At 47.4% G+C, this 27,452-nt stretch overlaps 1 protein-coding gene across 1 annotated transcript; it reads right to left on the bottom strand.

Annotated features, from left to right (window-relative positions):
- Window positions 1–184: 184 nt before the first annotated feature.
- On the bottom strand, window positions 185–12,188 carry LOC124476230 (protein arginine N-methyltransferase 8-B). The gene is made up of 10 exons (XM_047033174.1): window positions 12,105–12,188; window positions 9,486–9,716; window positions 8,532–8,687; window positions 6,852–6,915; window positions 5,562–5,704; window positions 5,238–5,325; window positions 4,131–4,246; window positions 2,902–3,052; window positions 1,235–1,356; window positions 185–1,080 (listed from the first exon to the last, which is right to left on the bottom strand). Exons 1-10 carry the CDS (start codon window positions 12,171–12,173, stop codon window positions 997–999), a joined length of 1,224 nt encoding a protein of 407 aa, XP_046889130.1. The 5' UTR covers window positions 12,174–12,188; the 3' UTR covers window positions 185–996.
- Between the last annotated feature and the right edge of the window lie 15,264 nt (window positions 12,189–27,452).

Raw genomic sequence — 27,452 nt, 5'->3', positions numbered from 1 at the left:
TTGTAGTCCAGTAAATATAACTAAAGGCAACTTTATGACTGATTGTTCCCAGTGACGTGCTATGGTTCCAGAGGTGCTTACCTGAGTGGATCCAGTGTAGCAGTGACCACTAGTGTAACAAAGTCACAATTGAACATCGATACATTGATGTATGGCGTTAAGAATGAATAACAGGATGTCATTGTAAAAGTCCAAATCTTTATCTGGGTATTTGGAGAAGGGACAGTTAGACCACCTGACATTCTGACAGATAATGTTCCCTCACACAGAGACCACAAAGCTCACTTTGGAGTGCAAACTGTGCATACATCTTGTGAGTCTCCAGACACTACATTGCACACTCCCTTAAGTTACAGTATATCAGTTGATTGCAAAGACAAACAAACGTTCACAAGACACATACGCAATGAGTTTTCCTTGGCTTGAATAATGGCTGTACTTTACACACAAAGTCAACATGATTTCAAAACAATCAACAGAGCAAAGGCTTAATTGATGGAAATACTAACTCATTTTAGAATGTCCTAAAGTTAATACATGTACAATAACAAACGACTGGAGATTCCAGTTAGCCGTTAAACACAGGAGCTAACATCTCTTCCGCAGAGATATATGTACATTTCTTTAGAAGTGCAAAGGAACCTCCTTCACGTCTGTGGTTATATTATTTTAGAATAACAAAGACCAATAACTCAATACAAGTCAAAAACAAGATGATCTCTTACATACGGAATAACATTCATAAATACCATAGAAGAACATTCTCTGATTCAAAAGGTGTTACATTCAAAGTTGTTCTGAAAAAACAGTCTACCTAGTAGTAGTAGACATTGGAGGATTTCTGATATTGCTTGACGGACCTTTGAGCTGTGATGCTCTTCTGACCTGAGCTCTCAAGGGCTCCTCGGGTGGCGCAGTGTATTCCAGGCAGGTGCTCTCAGCCCCCTATGTTGGTTGGCCGGGCCGCTCTCAGCACTGTCGCCCCCTGCTGGCCACCTAGCGCATCTTGTAGTCATGGGAGATGGCTGCCTCACACAACTGTCCTTTAAAGTCGAGCTCAAATGTGAAATCCAGGTCACGCTGTACAAGGGTGGAAAGGAGGCAAACGTGTTATTAAGAGAGAGAGAGAGACAGAGAGAGACAGAGAGAGAGGGAGAGGGAGAGCGAGAGAGCGAGAAAGTTGAATCCAAGCAGCCTTATTTCCAGTTTCTGGAGATGCAGTGAAGGGACTCACTATGTTCTTCTCGTTGGGCTTCATAGCGATGCTGCCGATGATCTCCTCCCCCCTGCGGACAGTCAAGTAGTCCTCCAAATAGAACACTGTCTGCTTCCAGTGAGTGTAGGGGGCGTCAGGGGCTGGATGCACACACACACACACACACACACACACACATACCTCAGTCTGAATTGAGATAGCACTTCATCTATTGATCGTTGCCAGAACGGTAGTGTCTGTTATCTTCATAGGGCTGCTGTAGGCCAGATAAGACATACCTTACCTCCAAGTTTGGTTTATGAGTCAGACAGCTCTGATAAGACCCACAGACACAGTGGAACTGAACACAACTACTATCACCTATCACCCCCCCCCCCCCCCCCCCCCACAGTGGTACAAGCCAGGGCCTCCACCTAGTACGCGGCGCTTGGTCAACTTAAGTGTGTGCGTGTATATGTGCGCGTGCGAGAGGGAGAGGGAATACTAATCTCCAGCTGCACAGAGCTGATAGCTGACCCCACACAGGAGTGGGCACCCCCTGCATCCCCGTCGGTTCATTGACAGCTTGGCTCACACTCAAAGGTTTAAGCCATTCAATGGGAGATTCATCTGAATGCCCAGGGGCAGCTGGACTAGCAGCTTTAAAAGCAATCTGCTGATCAAAGACCAGCCGGCCAGCAGGGCACCATACACCTGCACAGTCACGGATATTTGGTATGCTAACGTTAAAGGTGAGATGACATTTCCTGAGAAACAGTTACTGACCTTCCTGGCCAATGATATCTGAGTATCTGAGTATGTGTGTGTATGACTGGGTGGGTATAAATAAAAAAATGTTTGTGTGTGTGTGAACCTAAACCTCAATAACGGCTGATGTCCTCCAGGAAGGAGATTATAGAGAATCAATGCAAGTTCTCAGGTCTTTAGATGTTAATCACAGGCAAGCTGGTTATCGGCCCTGGACTGTGATAGATAAACAGGAATCAATTTAAAGGACAAAGGAGACTGAAAATGCTTACTTACCAACATGCCACTGTCACGTTGCCATACGGGTGACTCAGTTACGGACAGTCATTCAACTGTCATGTATTAATTTTGAGGTAAAACTTGTCCTCGTTCAAACCAGACCTGTCATCTTTCTGACAGTCTACAAAGTCACCACTAGAGGTCAGTCACTTATAAATCACAAAAATGAACACAGCTTATTCTTTCTGAGGACCATGACCATAAAACAGGGAGCACTAAGTTGTTATAATGTATTCAGATATCAGTGCGTTCTGCTGTAGTGCAGGAACCTCAGCCTTAATACATAGCTCAGTAGTGGAAAGTCTTAGTCTGGAAGACAGCCTCCTGCATTATTTTGGTAAGGCAAGAGGCTTTGAGAACTAGGCTGGGTGCTAGCAGGGTTGTAACCAGGGCAGTGGGATCACACATACAGTATTACCACATGCTATTTACTGCTAGTACACTTCCGATGAAGAGAATCACTACCTGGGGTCCCAGCAACACTGGGAATAAACTCCTGCCTGGATATCCAATGGGTTGAAGGGCTTACCAGTCTTTAGGTCCTCTGTAAAGGCAACCTACTGTGGTATTTGACACCAGTCAGAAAGGTCACGCTGGCTTTATATAGGCCAGTCTGTGTGGATGAGGTGACAAACAAGATCCAGTGGCTGCTTTCTCACCGGTGGAGAAGCCAGTTTTCTTGTGACACTTGGTGAACTCGATGTTGAAGTAGGTGACCAGAGCGTGGACGTAGTCGTTCCTGTTGATCTGCAGGCAGAAGGCGGACGTGAAGGACAGGTCCTCGGTCTTCACTGTGTAGATGTCTATTTCCTGCGGAGAAAAGCAGAGCCGTAAAGAATCACTCCTACGGCAGGTGTGTTCGAAGGGAAGGCAGATTTGATGATGTCGAGGTATGTGCCTGTTAACCTTACTGTATAGGGCTCTCACAATAAAAAACGGTTGATCAACGCTAACATGATTCCTTCCCTCGAGTGGGTACTGACAGGATAAAAGGGAAAATGAGAGTTGAGTCTTTGGAGCAGACAGAATTCCAGACCATCTGGTCTGTCCCTCCTCCCCCCAGGTCCTGTTAAAGTCTGATGGAAGCCAGGGGACAGTCAAACTACGCCTATGCCTGGCCTGACTATCACCACCCCCGCTCCACCATCCCCCTCAATCTCCATAGAACCCCAACAAACTCCTTCCACATCAACCAAGGAACACAGGTAAACACAGAAGGCCCAGTCGGGGAAACAACATCATTTCCCATCACCTTGCAGACATAAATCACGTCATTTCAAGCCTCGCTTGTTGTGTAATGGATGAGGCTAGCTGGGTCTCCAAAAGAAAACATATTTTCGAAAAATACACTGTTTTGATATCATGCCGCCAGCAGAAACAACTAAGAGCATGGTTCCTACTGTCGATTTCACAGACAGTGGGTCCATAAGCACCAACATGACTTATTCTGCTCACGTTCCCACTGAAGCCCATCACACAGTCCAGACATCTCCAGTTCCTCCACTGACTCATCATAAACCCTTGACACTCAGTAATAACATTATTGAAATGGAATGATTATTGGCCTAATAGATGTTTACGAGATACATGGAATGAATTCAGTTATCCATTCAGTCAACTTACTGTCCCCAAAACGTAATCAAATCAAGCTTTTTAAGCTACAAACAATCGAATTTCTTGTTGTAATGTGGACTGTTTACATGACACTGCAACATTTACAAGATGCTACCAGATGATCGATAGTGTGCTCTCTCCAGAACACAACTGACAAACTCACAAACAGCCCCTCTCCAAGCCCTCGTCCACCAATCCAGTCCAAACTCACAAATCTGTCTCTTCCTCTCTCTCCTCCCTGTGGCTGAGCAAAGCCTCTTCCTCTTCTGCTTACCTTGACCAGGCAGGAGTTGGTGACCACATGTTTGGAGTCCACTATGTCCACCAATGGTTCCTTCATTGCCACGTTCCGGATGCAAGTCATGTCAAAACCATACACATTCTCCCACCCTGTACACACACACACACACACACACACACACACAGACATATACATGCATCAACATGTATTCAGCTCTGGTACTCACCCCCACTAACCCAAGCCTTTGTCAGAGTTGCACAGTGTCTTCTGTTGAATGTCACTCAGTTAAGCAGTTCAGCCCTGCTCTCTCGAGTCATCACAAAGCATCAAGATGCCCCTCTGTTTCTTAATGGGCACTTCCCTCTGGCTAAACTCATGCATTATTCATGTCTGGATAGGATAGTGTGTGGTAAGCATCTCTATTATCCTATCGCATTAAGAACGTGGTGGAGTGTGACAGGGAGGGAAGGGGGATAATGAACAGGTTGAAGCTCCATCTTGCAGCCCAGACTGGTGCCTGGGTGGGCCAGCCTGCCTGCCTCTAAGACCTGGACTAATGACTGGATATAGTCTCCGACAGACCCCAGCCTCCATGCGTGCCGCCCTCCTCTAAATGGTATCCACAGCCACCTGTCTGTTAGGAAAACAGACAGGGGACAATACAGGTGAAACGTTTGAGTAAGACGACTGGGAACCTGATGTTTGGAGGTGTGTGTGTGTGTGTGTGCTGTATGTGTGTGTGTCTCAGAGAGGCTTTGTTCCAGCATGTCTTTGGGCTGCCATGGAGAAATGACACCCTCCTGCAGTGAGGTAGTCCAGGGGTGAAGAGGCTTGTTAACTTGCAACATCGATCATCGCTTTGCCCAGGGAAAGGGTAAACATATTAGCAGCCCCACAGAGCGTGTGTGTGTTTGTGTAAAAATGTAGGACCCTATTGATGCTCAGCTTGTGCGTGCGTGCCTCTATGTGTATGTGTGTGTGAATATTTGTGTGTGAGGAGGAGGGGTCGTGGGTGCGTGCGTCTGGTTCAGTCTTGCAGGCATTCCACGTTCACGGTCCATTAGCAAAGCTGAAATAATCCAGCTCGAATAGACTCCGCAGGGAGGAACTGGGGAGCGAAACACAGGCACTCTAACTCACAGTGGATCTTGAAGTCCTTGTACTGCCGGTCTTCTATGGCCACCACATACAGGGCAGCACGATCTGGAAACATCAGGCCGCCAGGTTTCTGTCAGAGGAGGAGGAGAAACAGCTTGACTCAAGCGCGGAGAGCAGGGCACCCTGGCAGCCACTCTCGGCCCAGTGGGCAGGAACACCGGCCAAACCGGCGGTCAGTTTGGTTAAAACCTCAGATTCTGTCTCAGGAAATCAACAAACAAAGGGAGGATCTCTCCCCACAGACTAACACACTTACATGCCCCCCCCCCTTCCCCCCCACCCTCTGAGTACTGTACTATGCCATACCAGCCACTTGTCCCTGGCGAAGATGACCGTGTTGAGCATGGACTCGTAGAAGAGGCTGTAGCCCATCCACTCAGAGATGATGATGTCCACCTCCTCCACAGGAAGCTCCACCTCCTCCACCTTGCCGTTGAAGATGGTGATGACTGCAACCCACAGCAGACTGTTACAGCTCTCCAGTGGCATCGTAGCACATGCTAAGGTCAGATTGCGCAAGAAAGCTGTGAAGCTAACTGTATGCTTAGGGCCTAATCTTGTAACGTACAAACCAACGCCTATATTTCCTCAATTACACAATTCTTATAAATATATAAATTGACAACTGTGAAGTCTTTAATATGAAAAACTTTAAGTCTGCAATTCACCAGAACAATCTGTCCCATGGAAATGGCCTGAAAACACATAAACATACATACATATACATACATATAAACACTATATAAAAGTACATGTGTTTCTACACATCCCACTGTTATCCATGTGTACCTCCATTGTGAGATCCTTCCCCCAGGGACAACCAGATCTTTGACACCCAGGGTGGAAGTCTCTGTGAGTCTCCACCACCCACCCCCCACCTCTGTCCCTGAGCTAACAGAACCCAAACAGCCCTCAGTGTCTTCATGCTAATCGGCTCTGCTGGTGGAGGCCAGCAGAATGGCTCTCCAGCTGAGAGGAATTGGCAACACACTGGGAATTCAGCAGCTCCTCTGATAACAGGAAGTCTTTCTCAGCGGAAAACGTGCAGCTCCCACCCTGACCCAGGACTGCTCACGGTTTGCCCTTACCCTGCACAGCCCGGCATTCACCTCAGCAGTCCCTTCTGTTACCTTAACCAGACCCTCAGTACTACATGCAAGCTGCTCCAGGGAGGAGGCTTCTGTTGACAGTGTTGTTATTTCCATGTTTCACGTTATTGCTGTAGTAAGTCTTCACTTGGCAATAACATCTAGAGGGCTTCCACAGGATTGCGAAAGTCTCTCAGAGGAGAAGTACTGTAGAAACTATGACAATGCTTTGTTATCTGATGTTATTTATTCTGAAGTCCTGTGGTGTTGGTACTTACATTTGCATTTAGTCATTTAGCAGACGCTCTTATCCAGAGCGACTTACAGTAAGTACAGGGACATTCCCCCCGAGGCAAGTAGAGTGAAGTGCCTTGCCGATCCGGCAACCATCTGATTACTAACCCAACTCCCTCACCGCTCAGCCATCTGACTCCTGACGGTCATTCAAGAAATCATTGTGCGTGTGTGTGCGTGTGTGTGTGTGTTTGTGTGTTTGTTGACAACCTACCACTATCCAAGTGGTTCGACTTGATGATCCTCTCAGAGTATTCAGATATACTGGAGCACTCAATCTGCAGAAACAGAAGCACATCTATTCAGAACATTCGAAGCAGTGAGAACACACACACACACACATGCATACACACACACACACACACACAATACAATATATGATGCTGGAGCTCCCCAACCACAGTCCTGTTGGGTAACTGTGGATGTTCCAACCCGTCTGTGTGACAGCACTGTGCCCACGTCAGGAGCAGGGATGTCCCTGGGTCGAGCTGCTTGTCACGCCTGGTTAGACAGGTCATGGACTCAGGAAGGGTTAGCTCGCAAACATCTCTACTCAGACAGGGCCTGGAGACACACTCGCCCCTCGCTAACACCCAGTCGGTTTCCGCTCCCTGATTGGTTGATGCCTTCTCTCGGGTTCCTTCCTCTCTCACACATCCATGTGAAGAGTACATCTAACCACCTCCAGCACCTCCCGCTCTTTTCACAGCTTCTCTCACTGTTGAAATATAAAACACAGTGAGTGTACGCCCTGAAATAGCACCCACCTTGGTTGTGTGCGTGTGTGCGTGTGCACCCAAGCGCATTGGCGTCAGTATGTGTGTAGGAGTGTGCAGTATGCATGTGTGTGTGTGTGTGTGAGCCGTATCATCCAGACCCCAGGGGCTCTGCCTGGGGCTATCAGGAGTTCAAACACACAGACACACACACAACCCTGCTAACGCACCCGATTTATTGAGCTGACAGAAATAACCGAGTGAAATCGAAGACAGTTATTCTGCCAAGAGGACTCCCATACGTCAACAGTGGACACTGGTGTTTCTGAGAGGCCTCGTGTGGAGGACGACTGAGACGGAGATCAATGGTGAACTTTAAAAAGTCCAGGTGGTGCAGAGGGTATAGATTTCATCCCAACATGCCTCTGTGGAGCCTGTGGCCGAGAACCTGCGAGTGCCTGTTTCACAACTGCTCTTCCTGATCATCCAGGGAGGGCAGTGTGCTGGGACACAGACAGAGAGAGACCTGCAGTGTCTCTCACCTGCCTAATGGCTCTCTGCTGTGTGCTGAGCAGAGCCCCCAGTGTCTGTGTGTGTGTGTGTGTGTGTCTGCGGTGGAGAGTAAATCCGGGATGAAGCTGCCCTCCCTGGAGCACACTGGGCCTGTCACCTTGGGCATACCTGTTCTGTCCAGCCCAGTAAAGCATGACTGGCATAGCCTATGGTCAGTCAAGCGTGAGTAGACATGTTCTCCCTGGTAGTCCTATCTATATGGTGCTGCTGACTGTCAAATCCCCGTGGCCCTCCTGCATTATGAGTCGTGCCCTAAAGCAAGCTTGTGGGGGGCTGGGACACAGACGCAGTCAACTCACCTGATGGTTACACACATCCGCTATCTCACTTTAAGAAAAATGTCTGCCTAGTAACACACACACACACAGTCTGGAAGAGCAGCTTCTCAGGCAGTTCTCACAGCCCCCTGGCATCATAGAGATGATTCAGCCTGATCACAGCCCACCCAGAGACCAGTGAACCAGGCTGACCCACACACACACACACACAGTGCCCCACTCTTCCCAGACACAACGCCAGATAACACCACACCCAGGGACCAGTGAACCAAGCATTCACACACACACACACACACACACGGATCCCGAGTGCCAGGAGAGTCTTACCCCGTACACGTGCTTGGCTCCTGCCTTGGCAGCAAACATGGCCAGGATGCCTGTCCCACTGCCCACGTCCAGCACCACCTTGTCTTTGAAGACGTGCTTGTTGTGGTACATGGCGTTCCTGTAGGTCAGGGTCCGCACCTCGTCCTTCAGCATCTCCTGACAGGGACACATGACCGGGCTGAGACCGGGAACGGAAACACAGGCAGCCGCCGCGTGCCCTGGAACTGCACCGCCGCAAACGTGAACCTTATTTGGAACGTGAACTGGTCCAGTTGCGCCGCAAAGTTCACCTTATTTTTCTTTTAACCTGATCTCTCTAGGGGTATATTCAGAAAACACGATGCATGAAATGTCCACGCCCAGCCCTCTGAACGAGGTGCAAGTCTGAGGATGGTGACGGAAGAGGCAGGAGTCTCTTCCCTGCAGTTTCAGTAATCCTGGCCTTACCCCTCACATGCACAGAGATACAGTTAAAAATGGTGAGTATTCCTTTAATTCCTTTTTAGTCATTCAGGCACATACACTGCAGCAGAAGGAATCATGTCGAGCAAACACATTCTAAAAATGTAACAGAACAAAAATCAACCTTTGGGTCACACTCTAAACCAGCTCTCTCTACACCCCTCGTTCTCTCAGACTCCCTCCCTCCCTCCATTCAGTATTCTTTATACCTCCCGAAACCTTATCTCCACAAAGCTAAGGCTGCTCTGAATACAGAGTGGTTTATAGAGCTGCCATGGACTTATACATAAACATGGCCTTGCCCGATACAGTAGGTACGTAAAATCACAGAGTTGTAGTAAAGTGTTCTTATTATAGTACTATAGGGAAGACTGGAGTGGTTAGGGGTTTCTTACGCTAATGTCATTGCCCACTTTAGAGCTTTGTAATGACAACACTCTCTATTTCTCTTCCATGACACATGGTCTCTGAACACAAAGGAGCAGTCCCTACCTCATGGATGCCAAAATGGGCATAGGAGTCAAAGTAGTAGTCTCTGGAAGTCATGTCCTCGGGGTTGAGGGACTTGGCCATCTTCCCTCGGCCGGGACAGCTGGGCAGGCTGGCAGAGTGAGGCGCGTGGGGTGGTCTAGGCACATGGTGGACCGAGGGCACGGGCCTGGGCAATGGGGTGGGCTGGGTCGACTGGGACTGGATGATGCGGATTGGCTGTGGATGCTGCTGCTGCAAAAGAGCGGGGAAAAAAAGGAAGGACAAAGAGAGACAGAGAGAGAGAAACAAAGAAAGAGAAAGTGAACGACAAAGAATGAAAGAACAGAAACAGAACAAACACCGCTTGAGGAGGACAGCCCTCCTCCCTCTTACACATTCTGAGGGCTGATGGCCAAAGGAAAGCTCTCCCTTACCTCAGTGGGAGCTCTGAAAGAGGGACTAATATTAGCATTTACTTCACACCGAGACAACAGCTCATGTCTTGGCACCTGTTTAATTCCCTCTCTTCCTACCTCTTGCCCAAAGTCTCCCATTGCCTTTCAGCTCTCTGTCAGATGCCGCACCTGGGGGGAAACCCCAGGTGAAACCACAGACGCCACATTCCTAGAGACAACAAATATGTCTGTTGACAGGGAACGGGGAGGGGGAGCTGTCTCTGACTGTCACCTGCAAGGTCTTCTGGGATGGCCCCTTCAATAAGCCTGTTCCAGGACTCAGAGGGAGACATGTGACTCACACCATCTCCAACAGAGCGCCAGGACAAACAGAGAGGTCAGGAGATTGACAAACGAATCAGCCCCAACTCAATGCATTTTGTTCTAATGGCTCTGAGTGGTATTGATTTCGCTTGAAGGAATTTTGTCAGGCACTCTTCTTTGTCTTTCTGTGCTTAGCAGACACACTGGCTACACATATCTAGGCTTGTCCTTGTGTTAACGCTGAGGAGTGAGACCAGGCTGGGACAAGACCAGGCTGGGCTGGTAGCAAGTAGGCAGCCTCTTCAAACACCTGTTCTATTCACACTCAGACCAAGCAGGTCTTTTCAGACACACACAATTCGAAATTGTGTTGATTAAGTTGAGACTTTTTTTTTCCGAACAAGATCTGTCAGGGTGAGCATTACTGATGACAACCATTTCCAGACGGTTCAGAATCCCAAGCTGTTGCTGGAAGCATCCAGTTCACTGAAGCCCTGCAGTAAATAGAAAAACATTGCTGCAATTCACCTCGTGGGAGAAGCACCTGAGAGCCTCCAGCCCATAGGGAGACCCAGGCACAGTAAAGCCTGTGTGTCCAATCCTATCACATGACATCTCCCTCTACTTCACTACAGCACAATATTTCTGCCCCCCAAATTCTGTAACATTTCTTAGTCTTCTAAATGCAAATGAGATGAGCTGGTGTCAATCAGTCAGAGAGCTGGGCCTGAGTAGGACTGCTGGGGGGGGGGGGGGGGGGGGCGGCGGGGGGGCAGACTGTGTTCTGGTCCTGTGGCCTCTGCAGTCAGCTTCACAGCCTACCTTGGAGGTTTGGTTTAGGAGGGCGTTAGTGAAGCGCTCTGAGGATGCTGCATGCTGACTGTCATGCTGTTTCATTGTTGCTGCCAGGGCGCGGCGTGTGCTGGTGTATTTTAGCGGATGGATATTTTAACACACTTGAAGCTTGAAATGCTCTAGAAAAACTAGATGGTCTGGATTAGTCAAGTGGAACATTATATAAATGTTCCAATGCTGCTGTATAAGAGACAGTATTCAGTAGTCTCAGAGAGGAGAGAAAGAGAGATCACAGTGTCCTTGCTCGCCTCAGTGTGCTGGCCAATCAGATTAACCAGAGGAATACAGAGAACTGTATTATTTGTGCTGGTGTGTGTTGTGTCCAACCCAGGGGCGATCTGTTACCGTCACATTAGGGCCATTTCTAAACTTTGTCAGCTTACCTTCAACACATTCTCCACTGACTGCCAATGAGATAAATGAGTCTTCTGAAAAAACTTGCACTAAAACAATTGGTATATACTTCTCTTCGGCGCTCTGAATAAAGCAAGCATCAGGCCTATGTAGCGTAAATTAACTCGTTTAACTCGTTTTAGAAGGGAAGTTTAATCTGAACAACGCGGACCGTGGGGTGCCAGCTGTGTCCTGCCTGCAGGACCATGGACAGAGCAACTTGCAGCTCCAGAGCAGAGCGCACATTCGCCTACAGCACCGGAGCTCCAAACGGAGCAATAGACTGTTAGGATACCGGCGTCATGGCCAGAGCAAGATAAAAACTTGACTGGCACAGACGGTGCAATGACTAGGCAATCAAAATGATCAAATGTCTAAGAAGCGGCATATTGATTTAAGAACGTTCCCGTGTCGCGCGTTCAAACCTGGAAGAAAGAAACTGACAGTCATTGGCTGGTGGACGATTTTACTCATTTTGGCTACTGGTAGGAAACAGCCTAATGCACACCAACTCCATGCCGGAATGACATGTTATATTTGCTTCGACTATTCTTGTTCGAAGAGATGCCTGTTTAGTGTAGGCTATCTATAAGACCCAAATGCGTCTGTGCCAAATATAAGATGTCAGAACATATATTTTTGAACTATAACGTAATATTATTTTCAAACGTACCTCAGAGCTCTCTGACTCCGCCATCTTTCTCCTCAGAAGCATACAGCGAGAAGAGTGTTTTATTCCCATGAGAACCGGCGAGATCTGCACAACTTGATATGAAGGCTTTTAAAAGATTTGATTTCCCTTGAGAGCAGTTATTTTGCCATGTGTACACTCATCATCATTTGCTAATCTTGTTTTAATTGAATAAAAAAAACGTATAAGAAAATTATCTGTCGTAAGATTCCAAGATGTCCAAGGTGAATGGGCTACCCCCTGTTAAAATAAAGTGTTGTGGAATCCATAGTTCAAAAGTTCGCTATCTTCCTTTCTTGGAGATTAGAAAGCACATTTTCATCACTTGACATCACTTCAGTTTAAAATAAAGATGAGCATATTCCGCAATCCATGCGGTTTTGTATGGGAAATCTGTAAAATTCAACAGTCAGATCGACCCGTACAATATGGGTGCAGTTTACAAATGTAGGCTATGTTCTGCAACACTGTTTCTATATATAGAATTGTATGGAGTTTTATCCAGGTCTTCATAGTACCGTTAAGATATGTCTTATTCCCGCGACGTGTCAGAATCGGACTGAATTTGCGGTGTATTCGTCCTTGATCATTCCGTACATGTTTCCATGTCCGCGCATGAGAGTATTACAATAACTTTAGTATGCAATCAGGACACTTCTTAACTCACAGTCCCCTCTCCTGATGTCCAGCTCCAATCACGGTCATTTTCCTGTCGCTGTGCTTGATTTATTTGCCATTTTTTGGGATTCCATGGCGAGCTTGAATATCACAATGTAAGTTGAACTTTAAATCACACCCCAAAAAAATCGATGATGATAGAAGTAACTCGGTTACAATACAAGAGTCAAATTATAGCATGCAGCAGGGCCGGCTTGGTGCTTCACCTGCACAACTGATCATGAGATGAATCAGATTGGACCACTCAGTGTGACAAACAGAGGTTGCCCCCCCCCCCCCCCCAGCCCATCTCTCACTCTCCTTCCAAAATATAAATATAACCAGACAGCACCTCAGTTCTTCCATGTCCATTAACAGTAGCTTTGACCAAATATAATTTTACATTCAAATGTAACACAGAAACTGCTGTAACTCATTATCACTTTCTGCATGTTGGTCTTTCAGCTAGCTAAGGATCCCTCGCTGATGGGTTTATTTTGGAAGACTGCTCCTCTGCCACCCACACCATCCATTGCATAACGCATCAAAGGGGGCAGCCACTCCACTCTCCAAGCAGCCAGCAAGCAACAAGCAGGCAACAAGCAGGCAACAAGCAGACAGACTATGTTCTCTGATGCTCCCATAGGTCCATGTCATTGCATACAAATAAACTTGCACACACACACACAAACGCACACACACACACACACATCAAAATGTTGCTTCTAAAAGGCAATTTCTTTGCTCTTTCAGCTATTTGTGTCGGATAAGGTCTCTGAGGAAAATGCATGGTCTTATTCCCTTTGTTAAAGACCCCCAAAAATATATTTCTGTCAGAACACATGCACATTTTTAAGTAGAAGTTTTGGTTGGATTTGGTGTGAAGACAATACAAAGTTCTAAAAAGTAATATCAGTGCTCTTTCTATCTCGGTTTCTCTGTTCCTCTTTCTCTCTCTCAACAACAGATTCCTTCATCATTTCCACAGTGAGAGCTTCTTCTAAGATTGATGTGCTGGAAATGCTTCAATTACTTTCCCTTTTCCCTTCCTCAAATCCATACACGCTCTTTCTTCTGTGAACGACTTCCATTAAACCTGTCCTGCACCATCTCCTCTCAGACTAAAGACAAATGGGGCAGAATCATGACATCATCGACTGCACAGCTGCAATGATTGGCTCGTTCTGGCGGCTGGAGTATTGACAGCCTCGTTATCTTAACCCGCATCACGTTGGTGCTTCCACACGTGCATAATTCAACCCCATTTTGCAAAAGTTTTAACTTCTTTCACTTTACAACGCTCTCTCTTTCCATAGACAGCACTGGGACAGTGAGTACCCCTTATGTCAAAATCCTTTGTTTATGTCTATGATATCTATCAATCGGTTGACGTTATGTACTGCTATTATCCAAGGATCCTGTGCCTCAAGTATAGATGATGATTGAAGCTGGGATGGCATCAAAAGATGAAATTCCGCAAGTGTTATGTCAATAGAACTGCAAAACCAACATCGGCCTTGGATGATAAACATGTTTTTCTACTTACAAGGAGCTTCCTAAGATTGCATCTCTCTCTAAGCTTTCCCTCGTGTACGTTATTCTCTTTCTATGCCTGTGGCTGTGTTTGTTTTGTGGGGGTTTGACCCAGGGTAGGTAGAATGTCTTTGTTGACTGTTTGGACAAACACGTTTTTGAAAATACAAAAGTTGTGTTCACCTAACCACACTCATTATGCAGTCAAGCTACAGTGACAGGGAGATTAGATGGAGTGTGTTTAGATCCACACAACTTAATCAACAGGCTCTTAGATCACAAGGTAGGTTAAGGACACAGAAACAAAGAACATGAAGAGACTCTGCTGCTTTGATCTACAAGCTTTTCATTTTTCAGCCTGGTAGGAACACAGCAGGACATGGAGACTGAACTCAGAACACACATCTTCGCATCCCAATCTTAGCATCCACCTACAGAAGGAGCAACCTTTTTGTTTTCCTATTGCGCCTCATTCTGAGCCTGACAAATGTACAGTAGCTTGTTGGTTCAAATGACAGGAGATCAGTAGCCCAGAGCAGCTTGCTGGCAAGATACAACTCACTAGAAGAGAAGAGAACACAGGGCAATCTTGACTGAATGGAACTTTATTGTTCCCTTGTGTCTCCAGCTCTGACTGGCGGCTGGTGTCCCACATGGCAAAAGCTGCTCCTTTAGTTTTTCTGCAAACGATGCCTCGTGCGTTTTCATCCCTTTTGATCTCGATTGAAACCCAGACGGAAGCACGCTCTCACAGGAGCACCTCCACACGGCACACGGGCACTGCCATCTGCTGCCGTGCCAACAGGTGGTGTGAGGTCCGAGAACCACGATGACATCACCTCCCTGAGCTCTGCTCCACTCCTCCTCTCACGCCTCGCCATTTACAGAGCTTGATCCACACCTGTTAGAAAACATGGCAGGCAGCGACAGACGCACTGTTGGGGGATCCTTCAACACAGAGCGTTGAGAGGGCATTCAGACGGCCAACTGAATCCGATCACAACGAGCTGCTCCCTAGAAATGGGCGGCTGGATCGTTCTGGAAGGGTTCTGAGGTTCTGAATTGGTTAGAGACTCTAACCAGTCAATGGAATCGGGCAGCTCATAAGGAATGCAGTGGGAGAAGCGAGCTTTGAAGTCGGCTCCATCTGCCCTGGAGAGCATTAAGCCTAACGAGTGTTCAATGGTATTTCCATTTACTAAAGTCTGTGGCTTCGTGTGGTTAGCCTGAATTAGTAATTCCAACATTAAGAAAAGAAAGGAAAAGCTGTATTATTCATTTGAACTCAACTTATTATTCATTTGACTCATCCTTGCTCACGAGTGCAAACAAGGGTATTTCAGAAGCGGCCAACAGGAATTTCAGTGTGCTGCATGTCGGACATAGCTGGTGTAAAATTGTAGCTTTCCACCAGTGATACGCCTCGGCGGGTTCACAATGCGGTTCCTACTGGCTCCTGGGGTTGCTTGGAACATCACCCCTATTTCACTGTCATGGCAGCTCATTTTCCACACACCAGATATGGACAGCCCACAGTTTGGATTTGGGTTTGAAGATGGTGTGCTCCTTACTTTAAACACGTACTGTGGTCACCTTCGCCAGTGGTGTGCCTCAGATCCCCCTTTCTTCTTTTTCCTCCTCTTCTCTGGCACTCCCTATTGGGCAAACAGGCATACGGAATCTGTCATCTCTATGAGGGGCTACTTAGCCGGATGTAATGATGCATCGCTTCCATCTGCTCAGTAATAACATGTATACAGCTCGTAGTCTTGTCGTGAGTCATTTCTCCTGATTCTCAAATGGAGAATCATCTTTAAGAAGGTGCAAGGAGAAGCAGAGGAGCCAAGCCCTACTGAGATGTAGGATTTGAATATAAACCCACTTTGACTTACGGCCTACTGGATCATCCATCATAAACACTTTCCTCCTCTTCCCACACCCCGACCCTGCCAGAAGGCACAGGTGGTTCAAACTGACCACGAGGCAGAAGGAGAGAGGATCTGGGGACTTCATTACTCCTGCAGAATGTAGAGAGACAGGTAATCCCTGTTGTTCGTAGCTTCGGAGACACAACACATCCATTTTACTGCCAGCTTTCGAGCCCTTCCCAAATAACAAATCAACCTCGCTGGAATGTAGTTAGCTTCAGTAAGCCCACTATACAATAGCAAACCTCCCAATGCATCTATAGTTTGTCTTTCAGCCTTGCTGTGCTACGGTAAAATGATTAGTGTCCTCAAAAGGGATGGAGGCTGACTGCTAAGCTCTGATTTAGATGATAGACAGTTGAAAGTGGTTGGAGTTTTAAAGCCTGATGTGTGCTGTGGACACATGTGCCTTATTAATTAGCCTATGAGTGTTTGTTTTAGCTGATAGTCTGCCAGCACTGATGGGTGGCGTCAGACCCAAAGCTGTGATCAAAGGCTCAGTGATTCACAGAAGGGATGTGTGTTTGTTGGTTGGTTGGTACACACATGCACGCCTATCAAACACACACCACGGTCTGAAAAGAATGGTTCCATGTTGATATAAAGCCAGACTGGTGTCTATGGCAACACTAATGGAGTGGCCAATATTAATGAAGAGTCCTAATCTGATTGTACTGGTCCTTGTACATAAACGTGTGTGTGTGTGTGTGTGTGTGTGGGCTGTCGCTGTAGAGATGGATGACAGTCAAATATAATTACCAGATGATCCATCTAGTGTAGTTAGTTCTCAGAATAGAACCGCCACAGCCCAACCCCATATCCAGCTGCTTCCAAGCTCATCCAGTCTGGGATGAGAGTGGACAGGCATTGACCGTCACGTCAGTAAGACTGGGATGTGTCTAAATGCCAGGACATTTTTGAGATCACATGACCAGTTGTGGATGACAGTTCCTGAAATATTCCAACTTGAGACCATATGTAAAAAGTTGAGCAGGCCAACTTTCCACGTCACCTCATTAAGGTTGCAAAAAACTTGACGTTGGGGGATGTCATTATTGCAGTGTGTTGTGCAGTTTTGCAGTGAGACTGTGTTGTCTTGAAGACAGCATGCCCCTGGCTCCAGTCTCATTACCAACTGCTGCAGAAAGGATCACACCCAGTAGAGATACCCCGACCTGGTCACATTCATCAGCTCCGCCGTGTGTGGTTTGACTTCAGACACCCGACGGCAGCATTCGGAACACGCGCACATGCACAGCGACGCACTCGCGTTGGCACACGCACCGTGCATCTGTCACGCTGACACTCGCGTGGGACGTCTGTCTATTTAGAAAACGTCTTCTTTGGTCCCGTCCTCTGAGTGATGAAGGCAGACAACTGGAGCAGCAGTCTCTTCCTAATTGAAGGGTTTCTCACAAACCTGTCATCGGATAGAAAGCCTCAAAGACGGCCTCGCGTCACCCTGTCACAGTGTCTGTGATCACGGGCGTGGAGCTATCAGTTAAGTTAAAAGCTGGGAATTTGTGTGACTGCAGTGTCTTACAGTGGCAGCTGTGTGACTGTACAGCGAGCTCACTATGACATACAAACACACAAAATGATATGCAGCTATTCTGGCCCTCACCTTCCCCTAATGGCACGCTGAGTTTGTGAGTCCTTCAACAAAGACGAACGGATTCTCTGGCAGGACTCTGAAATGACCATGTAGCTCAGGTCAGTCACCTCTACTTCCTATGGCAAACATCACTTCCTGCTGAGAAAAGTGGACTTGTATATGGAAGCCACTCCTCCAAGACAGCTGCTCTTTTCCTCTCTACTCCACGGATGCCTGTTTAATCTTGCATGAGTGTAAACTGTTGGCAGTGGTGGATGACACTGCACAGACACAAGCCTCCCAGCCCCATCTCTGCTGTGAGGGCGAGGCACTGCAGAGCCGGTGGGAGTCCAATTTCATGAACACACATGCACTTGCATTCATACATCCACACTGAGCAGGCAGAGGTTAGGGGTTGCCGTTTGTCCAACCAGTGACTGCAGACCAGAGCAGGCCTGTCCCTGCAGATGATAACGAAGGCTTGGAGAGGAGTGGTAGAGGAAGGTAGGAGGGAAGAAAAAGACAGAATCTAAAATGGAGGACCGTAGGATGACGGGGTGGAGAGGTACTGGGATGGAAGATTGTATCTTGGGATCAAGTTGTTTTTCCTGGCTGCTTTTTAAAATATGTTGTGACGAGAAAGTGGCGTGGAGATATTCGGGACTAGAATAAAGAATTGAAACACTGAATGGCTGAATGAACTAATGAGCAATCACATTTCCTGAACAGCATGAGGGAAGGAAAGGAAGGAAGGGAGGAGGAAAAAAAAGGGTTTGCGTGTTTACACCTCATCCTGCAGTCTTTTTGACAGAGCCTTCTCTCATCTCTGCATTCTTGTCTCTCTCCTTCAGCATTTTCCTGTTGATGCTGTTATGGTAGATGCATATTTCATAGGCCACGCACAGCAGGGACCTGGGTCTAAACTCGTAGCTGCTGCTGTCGGGTCTCTGACAGGCTGTGCTGGCTTCATCAGAACACGACTCCGTCTTTGCTGGTACGTTGAGAAAGATAAGAAACGTCTGCAGGGCATTGGTGGACTCCCTGGCTCTGATGAAACATTCATTGAATAGTCAATCAGTGTGTTTGACTTTGCAGCAGTGCGGTGTGCCTAGACCAAGGTGGAGGTTCTCTGAATGACAATGAGGCTCAGTCCAGGTCCCCCTGACGCAATGCTGCCTTCCCCTCCAGGACGTTTTCCCAACCAGCCATGCACATTCTTATTTTAAGAAGAACTTTCCAAGGCAGTTGTCACGGTGACCTACTTGTTCCAGCAGCGAGACCTCAAAACAGACAAAGTATTTTGAAGAAAGCACAGGCACTGGCTCCCACTGTCTGAGAACAAGAGGGTTTCTCCTTTTCACTCTCTTCCCCTCTCCCTCTCCGTCTCTCTCTTCCTCCCTGCTTGCCTGTCCGACTGCCTGCCTGTGTGCTGGTAGTATTTCATGGCTATGTCTGTGCAAGACCAGAGATTTCTCCCTCTCACCAGGGATTAGGCAGGATCAGACGGTGTGGTTTTAACAGATAGGGTTTACAACCATGACACAGTCTTGGATGTTAGCTTGACCTTTCATAGCCATGCATGAAGTCACAGCACCGTAACACCATAAAGCATGGAGGAGAAAAAATGATGGATAGTTTAGTTTGATTCATTTGATTCCAATAAGCCAATCTTGGGTTAGTGGGTGTAGCAGAGTTGAACCGACAACCTGAGCAATCTCTCTGTGGACCAGATCAGTCAGATCATCGGGTCAGATGCCAATTCTGTCAGCACCCAAGCTGAAAAGACAAATGGAGACTTCCAGTTGAAAGAGTCGAGCCTCTTTATCTTGCTCAGTGTGGTAGCCATCTCACTTCTGCAAAGCTTTATTCATCAAGTCGTCTCATAATGGAGAGTGCGTCTCTGTTTGTTTTCATCAGGAGCACAGCGTGTCACCAGAGTCAGTTCGTTCCGTTGGGTCTGCTGTGATCAGTTCTGCTCTCCACCTCGTTACAGAGAGCCTGAGACGTTGGAGGAGGATCGGAGGCAGAACCACCAATGCAGTCCCCCGCCCAGACTTCTGGAAACACTCTAACTACGTTTTAGAGAAGTTTTTATTTTTTGATGTGGTACCGTCACAGAGAGCGATGGTGGAACTTTTCATTTGGAGAGCACAAACCTCCGGAGAACCCGATCAGGCCACATGGGGAAACGTAATTCTCATGTTCATCAGAGCCTGACCAGGCTTCAGGCATTCGCCATGTTTGTTATGACTCATTACAGAGTCGTTTACCATCCAAAGTGATTTACAACAGGGTAGGCCCTAGTCCCCAGGCTCTACATTCGCTACAAGGTTAAACACGGTAGTCTAAATATTTAGTTTGATCCAGACCATTAAAGGCAGAATACCCTCATCTTTATTGTTGTGTTGAGTTTCATAAGCAACAAATCTGACTGTGTCTTCACTAACTCTCAATTATCTCACACTGCATTTTTTATAACACAGTAATATTGTTAATTTTGCAACAATGTATATTTTCTCTTTACAGCAGGCGAAGTTCAAATAAACAGCTTTTCTGCAAATACAGAATGCTACTTTGTAATTATAGCTTGTTTTAGTACGGACCATGGTTCATCATTGTTACTATTGTCATGTTCAATGACTAATGGCCCATAGGAGCTGCGCAGTATGCAGAGTGATGTGGCTATATAACAGCTCATTAGTTCTCACTATCTCCCTCTTTCTGTTCTTTCCTCAATCCCTCTCTTACTCCAGCCCTCCCTCCATATCTCCCTACCTCCTATCAAGCCAGTATGAACACCAAGTACCTCATTCACCCTGAAAGTCAACTCATTTCCATTAGACTCTCACGTGTCTAGGATGCATGACAGGCTGAAGGGCTTGTGGCCGAATAATTTTCCGTTTGCACGTTCATCTCCCCCCTGTTATTCATCGCTGGCATCAGGAAGAAAGCACCGACTGGGGAGGAAGGGGGTGAAGAAGGGGGTATAATGGTGGGGTAGGGAGAGTGCTATGAGTGTGTGACATCTCTGTTTACAATGACTAGCCTACAATGGATCTCAGCATAGACTAAGGGTTCATGCTGCGTTGCTCTCTGTTGGGGAGGGTGGAGAAGGGGGAGATTGAATGACAACATTAATGACAAAGTGAAAATTGTGGAAATAATTAGTCATCCTTTTATTTGAGCTACTCTGAGTGAGATCAGAGGAATATTTACCCCCCTGATTGAGTATTTAGTGGTGATATTTAGATGCTGTTTCATATATGAACCAGGAAAGGCCACAGGGTGTTCCAGCTGGGTGTTTAATTAGCTGCTATTAATGGTGATTGTTGATGATGTCTCATTAGTAAATGAACCTTCTCCCCTAACTTTCACAGCAAGGAAAGAAAGCAGACTGAAGGAGGAACAGGAGGAGTAGGGAGAGGCTGTCCCAGCCTCAGTTCTGAGGCTGAGATAAGAGGCTGTCCATGATCCTTTTGGGTTCGATGGCGACAGATGACAGATAGGAGGATGATGGAAAAGGACAAATTAGAGATGGAAATTCACATCTGATAGATTAGAGGAATCTCCCAGGAGGAAGATGGAGGGGATAAAGAGAAGCCTGGCTTCCTTCCTGTTAGTCTGTGGAACAACACCAAAGGGCATAGGGAACATTCACTCATGGCAGCCATCATGCAGGCCTGTCAGTCTTCCCTCCTTGCCATATTTTCTAGATATTTTAATTTGTTTCCAGCTAGAGATATTCATCAGACAGATAACCCAGATAACCCTTACACAGTTCAGCATTGAACCAGTCAAATGAAATATCGACCGACTTGCACATCCTGTCATGCCATCACACAATTCAAAAAAAACATCAAATAGTTATTGAATGTTAGTTATTGAACATTTTACTTATCATTGTTAATATTCAACAATAACTTCAGCAATTGACTGTTCTCTGTCATCATCCTGTTTGTCCACAGTTTCCCCTCTTCGAGAGCAGTTTCACTCCTCTCACCTCATAACCATGACCTGACAGGGCCCTTCATCACAGGCCTTCAGTTGATCTCGTCATACTTTCTACCTGCCCATCTATCTGGTTTTGATCAAACCTGACCCTCATGGTGAAAGTCTCACTTTTAATTCTGTCTCCTCCTCCACAACTGTCTCTTTGTCTTTGTCCTCAAACTAGTTAAATCAGGGAGTCAGGTGGCTGAACGGTGAGGGAATCGGGCTAGTAATCTGAAGGTTGCCAGATTGATTCCCGGCCGTGCCAAATGATGTTGTGTCCTTGGGCAAGGCAGTTCGCCCTACTTGCCTCAGGGGGAATGTCCCTGTACTTACTGCAAGTCGCTCTGGATAAGAGCGTCTACTAAATGACTAAATGTAAATGTAATGTAAATCAGGGCTGCTCCCGCCAGAGAAGTCTGCGCTGGCCCCAAGGACACCTGACCTCAAAAGAAACCTTTTCTGATGGCTGATACCTCCATTGTGGTTGACATTATAAGGTCTTCTTGTTTCCTCTGGAGGAGGACTGAACAGAGAGAGACAGAGAGGGAGGGAGAGATGGACGACAGAGAAACAGAGAGGTCTCAGAGCAGAGCTTTGAATTAGAGCACTTTTCCCCTTTCAAAGCCCAGACAATATCAGAATACTCCTTAAAGGTGGTGTCCATACAGTTTGTCCTTGGAGTCTTTGAAATCCCTCTCAACAGGTGATGAAGGTAATACAAGAAATTGTCTTATCTATATATTACATAGGATCGGAAAGTGGGACCACGCCGTGTTCTAGTCTGTATGATCCTCCCTGATTCCCTTCCACGCCCAGCGACAGTTGGTTACCACAGCTCTGGGATGTGTGACGCTGGTTCAGATTGGCTGCTTTGGTGGGATCCCAGCGGCGTCTGGGATATTACCCACTCAAGCAAGCCTTCACATTCACATTCACATACAAACACAAATCAACACATAAACCCTCACATACCCAAACACGTATACACATGCCCTGTGTGAAGTGTACACTACCCCAGATCAGACTCTGGGAGTCTGCTGGGGGCTGATTAGAGACTAGCTGATGGTTAACATGTCTCTGAAGGATGGTGGGTCCCAGGGGATCAGGAAGTGAGTTTACTGACTCTACCTCGAGACGCGGCCCACGAAAAAAAAACCTGTGGAAAGCTTCAAGCCGTAACACAATTTAATTCAATAAAAATCTATCTGGGTCCATTTTTGTCCAACTGCGGTGAAGGTAATTTAACACACCCATAAGTAGGCATTAGGAGCTCTTAGCCCTAAATAAGGCGGGTGAGCTTGAATGCTTTCTCTGCTGTAGTCAAAGTGCTGTGACCATCTCTGTCTCCCTGCCACTTATGTTGAAACAAACGTAACAGTACAGTAATCGGTTTCAAGGTTTCAAGTAGGCTTTTTACTGGATGTGTGCTGTAATGTGTGGAGCAGAAACAGGGAGTCAGATCCGCACTCCTCCCTCCCTTCTCCCAGGCTGCGTATCTACGAAAGCCTCAATGTATGAAGATTCATGCCTTAAAAAATCGAGTCACCGCTCTTGTGTGAATCCAGATGATCTAGAACGTTCCAAGTTAGATCTGAGGCCAGGAGGCTGCTCTCCCAGTTCCTCCGCTTCTCCGCTCTGCAAGATGAGCCCTCTAACTGTGCCTGATGGGGCTTTAAATGAGGTCGCCAGGTGAGAAGATGGATCTCCTACAGCTCCCGGCTACGCCATGCCAGCCACCCGCTCCACCCTACCTCCCTGCTGCGACCCTGCCCGTCTGGCATCCGCCAGGTGCTGCTGCTGCTGAGCAAGGTGGCGTCGAGCTCGCCAGGTGCCACAGGTGCTCTCTGTGTGTCTGATGACAAATACAATCATATCCTGTCGCATCAATGCAGACGCTTCATTTCACAGTACTCAGCAGCCTTATGCTGAGGGAGGTTTTTTTCCTGTTCAAGGAGACGACTACAGTAGGCTTTTGTCTCATCTCAAAACTGCGATTTGCAATGGTTCTGTCCTGGCTGGCTGCATCAGGTTGTTTGCTGCCTGATTCAGACCTACTTGCTTCCATATTTGCCTGCTTTGCACCAGGTTATATGTATGGTGAGTGTCAGTTTGTACCAAGTGGATCGGGCTGAGTCTGGCTTACAGTGCCCAGTAGGCCTATATCATAGAACACGGAACATCAGTCAGCCAAACGAAATGTACATGCATGAGCTGGCGCTTTTAACCTCCACCATCAGGAGGAAGAGGAAGTTAGGAGAGGATGGGGAGAGGTTCCTCTCTCACTCTTTCTCTCCTTCTCCTTCTCTCTGCATGTCTCTCCCTGTCTCTTTCTCCCTTTGCCACCCCTAGTACCTGGGTGTATCTGTAGATGAGTCAACCCTGACCTGGCCCCAGTAGCATGGTCGCTGATCAATCACACCCTTCCAGCCCGCTAATACAGCCTTGCAGCCGGCTACCAACCCTCCACTGAGCCCTGTAGCCCCAAGAGCTGCTCCCTAACATGCAGGGATGATGGAGGGATGAATGAGACAGTCTGGGTTTCTGGTCCCTAGGCTACAGCGCAGAGGTCCAGATAACGTACTGCGGTCTGGTCTGGCCGTTGGGTGAAGTATGACCTGACAACAATCTCCCCCCCCCCCCCCCCCCCCCCGCCCGCCCCCTCCATCTCCCATCCCCCCTGTCCATCGTCCATCATTGGCCATCCATGGTTCCCTCGTGGGAGAACTGGGAAAAAGAAGAGCAGAAAAAGGAAAGCATTAGAAAGAGGAAAAAAGAGATTTGAGTTTGCGGCAGGGCTATTTTTAGCCTGCCTGTAATGTGGTCCATTAACTTGAAGGGCTGGAAGAGGAAAGGGCTGAAGGGGTGAAGGTAGAGAGGAGAATAAGCCTGAGATAGGGAAGGAGGGACTGAAAAGGGGGGATATAGAAAGCTAGCTGCCGGAGGTAGAGAGATAACCCTGCTTTTGATTAGAAAAGAGGTTGTTTGTTTTGAAAGTATTGCCTCTCCCTTTTGAAAAACACACTACAATAACATAAACAGCATGCAAATTCGATTTTCACCTCTGCTCATTGCAGCCAGATCCTGACTTCATCTTTCACCCTCCAACTGTAGAGAAATGTTTACTGTGGGGTAATAGATTAGACAAAAAAGAATGTTAGCCACGTATTTCCAACCTTCAAGCTCCATTAGGAACTGAAAAAGACTCTGGTCCTCAGAAACTTTGATTTCTTTCCCTTTATACTACTTTCTCCACAGTAACTTTCAACAATGTGTGGACACAGTTGACTAATTCTGGGATAGGGCCTGGAGGTGGATGAGATGCAGTTCCTCCCCTGATCTGGACCTGACCAGGGGGTTCCTTCCCTGCTGTGACAGGACATCCTTGATGAACCCACCAATAATGTCACTAATGGAAAGCCTGATGGATGCTGACACTGTTTGTACAAGAACAGTGCAGTTTGTGGAGTTGGGTACAGTACTGTAGGAGTTGGCAGCAGTGTCCTAATGGCACACCAACTTGTCTGGCTTGTCCAGCTGGCTTTTTCCAAGGTTTTTGTTAGCCCAGCCCTGGGGAGAGGGATGCTGGCCAGACATGTTGGTCCAGTGGACCTGGGCTAGGTGTTCCCCAGCTGCAGTGCTATGGATCACTGGGCCATTAAGAGAGCGAGCCAAAGGCTGAGTACAATATGCTCTCCTCTCCTCAACTTGACTTCTCAATGAGTGTTTTAAAGTCTCCTCTTTCAGGGATTTGGAGGAGGATCTGGAGGAGCTTGTGTCTGGGTCCAGGCCAAACTCGTGTTCCTCCTTTCTTGATTAGATTTGTTGGTGGCGAGAGTGTGTGTGTGTGTACGCGGCAAGTGCTAATTTAAGTGAAACGGGGCTTGCGTTCAGCCACAGAAATGTTGCTGAGTCTTTGATCATTCCGGGTTAGTCACATATTTGAAGCAGTCACAGCAGTAATACTGTGCTGCCATCTTTCATTGTACAACCACAGCAATGCCTCAGCCAGTGGCAGACAGCTGAATGACTGAGGTAGGGAGGGAGGGAGGAAGGGAGGTAGGTAGGTAGGTAGGGAGGGAGGGAGGGAAGTAGGGAGGGAGGGAGGGAGGGAGGGAGGGAGGGAGGGAGGGAGGGAGGGAGGGAGGGAGGGAGGGAGGGAGGGAGGGAGGGAGGGAGGGAGGGAGGGAAAAAGCCAGTTTACATTACAGGGCCCGGGTTTCAACCAGAAACATATTTGTTTGGTCCCTTAACCACAATGTAGTAAAGTAACCTCTCAGAGCTCCACCAACAGGCATTCACTTCGAACATATCACCATTCAAAACCTATCAATACTGGCATTCAGAAGAATAGTATTGTTTTTCCGTTTTATTCTAGTGTATACTGTGTGAGCTCAGCCTATGTTAGGTTAGGTTCCCTAACCTCAATCCTAACCCCGGCCTTCAATCCACTCCACAGTCTAAGCTACATTACAAGGCACTAACATTAGCATTCACCCTGAGCTGAGTTTCCACTACCAGATCATCGTCTCACATTGCTGACAGATTGTACCAACATTTCATTCTCTGTTTCTTGTCCACCCAGCCAAGAAACACCAATATGTCATCGTTCGTCCACACAAGTTTGCTGCACAGGCTTGCTGGGGAAGTGTTAGTCAGATCTCCGTAGCTTCTGACATGTTGTTTGTGCCTGTCAGTGCTCTGCAGGAACTATGGGCTGCCCAAGTTCAACACACAGCTTACCAAGGCACAGTGTGTGTGGAGGGTGGGTGCTGAGAGACTTGACACTAGTTTAACACTCCTCTTAAAGCTAGATGTGGCGGAACATTTGAGAGATTGCGTGTGTGTGTGTTTCTTTGTGGCGGTTGAACGAGTTCTGCAGCTAGGACTGGGTCCCTCCTTGGTGTTGGAAGGAAAGGAGAGCTGGAATAAAACAGGAGAAAACACAGCATCCGCTGGGCTTTCCATTTGTGATGGAAGAGACATTCCATAACTTCACCGAATACTAAATCTGTTTTGGAATGTCTAACACAGTCCCCTCTAGGATACATGTCGGTGTCAAATCGAGATACAAACTCATTTGATCCAGTGGTAGGAGATGGGGGTTTTAAGGTAGATGTGGAGTTAATTGAGTGGGCTGTGAGCTGTGGTGTCCAACAGCATTAGGACCACCTGGGGGCACAGCTGGCAGGGAGGGCAGAGAAGTGGCGTGAAGCTCCTTGAGAGATGCCGTCTGAAACTCTCATTAGAGACACACAAGCACACATTGACACGCTTGCACTTCCTTCACAGCTGTCCCCTTCTCCCTCACACCCCCTACCAAACCATCGTCCACATCACATCCCCCAATCTGTTCAGCTCCACCTTAATAGACGCACTCTCTGTTTCCTGGTCTATTTTCCTCTCTGGGACTGAGAGGAATACCAATCTTCTGGTCTGATTCTGTCGCTTGCGGTTCACTGTGTTTCCAGCACAGAGGTGAAAGAGTTGTCTCTGCTCCTTGCCTCTCTGATTACCGTGTGACGAGGCTCCGCGGCTGACACACTGACACTTTGGGGTGCGATTTGGAGTGTCGCACTGTGAGCACTGGGTCACAGTGCTCCTGTTTTTCATTGCATCTCTGTATCT

The sequence above is a fragment of the Hypomesus transpacificus genome, chromosome 14 (genome assembly GCF_021917145.1).
Source record: "Hypomesus transpacificus isolate Combined female chromosome 14, fHypTra1, whole genome shotgun sequence".
In the NCBI taxonomy this organism is placed as follows: domain Eukaryota; kingdom Metazoa; phylum Chordata; class Actinopteri; order Osmeriformes; family Osmeridae; genus Hypomesus; species Hypomesus transpacificus.
This window is presented reverse-complemented; position numbering and strand designations above follow the sequence as displayed.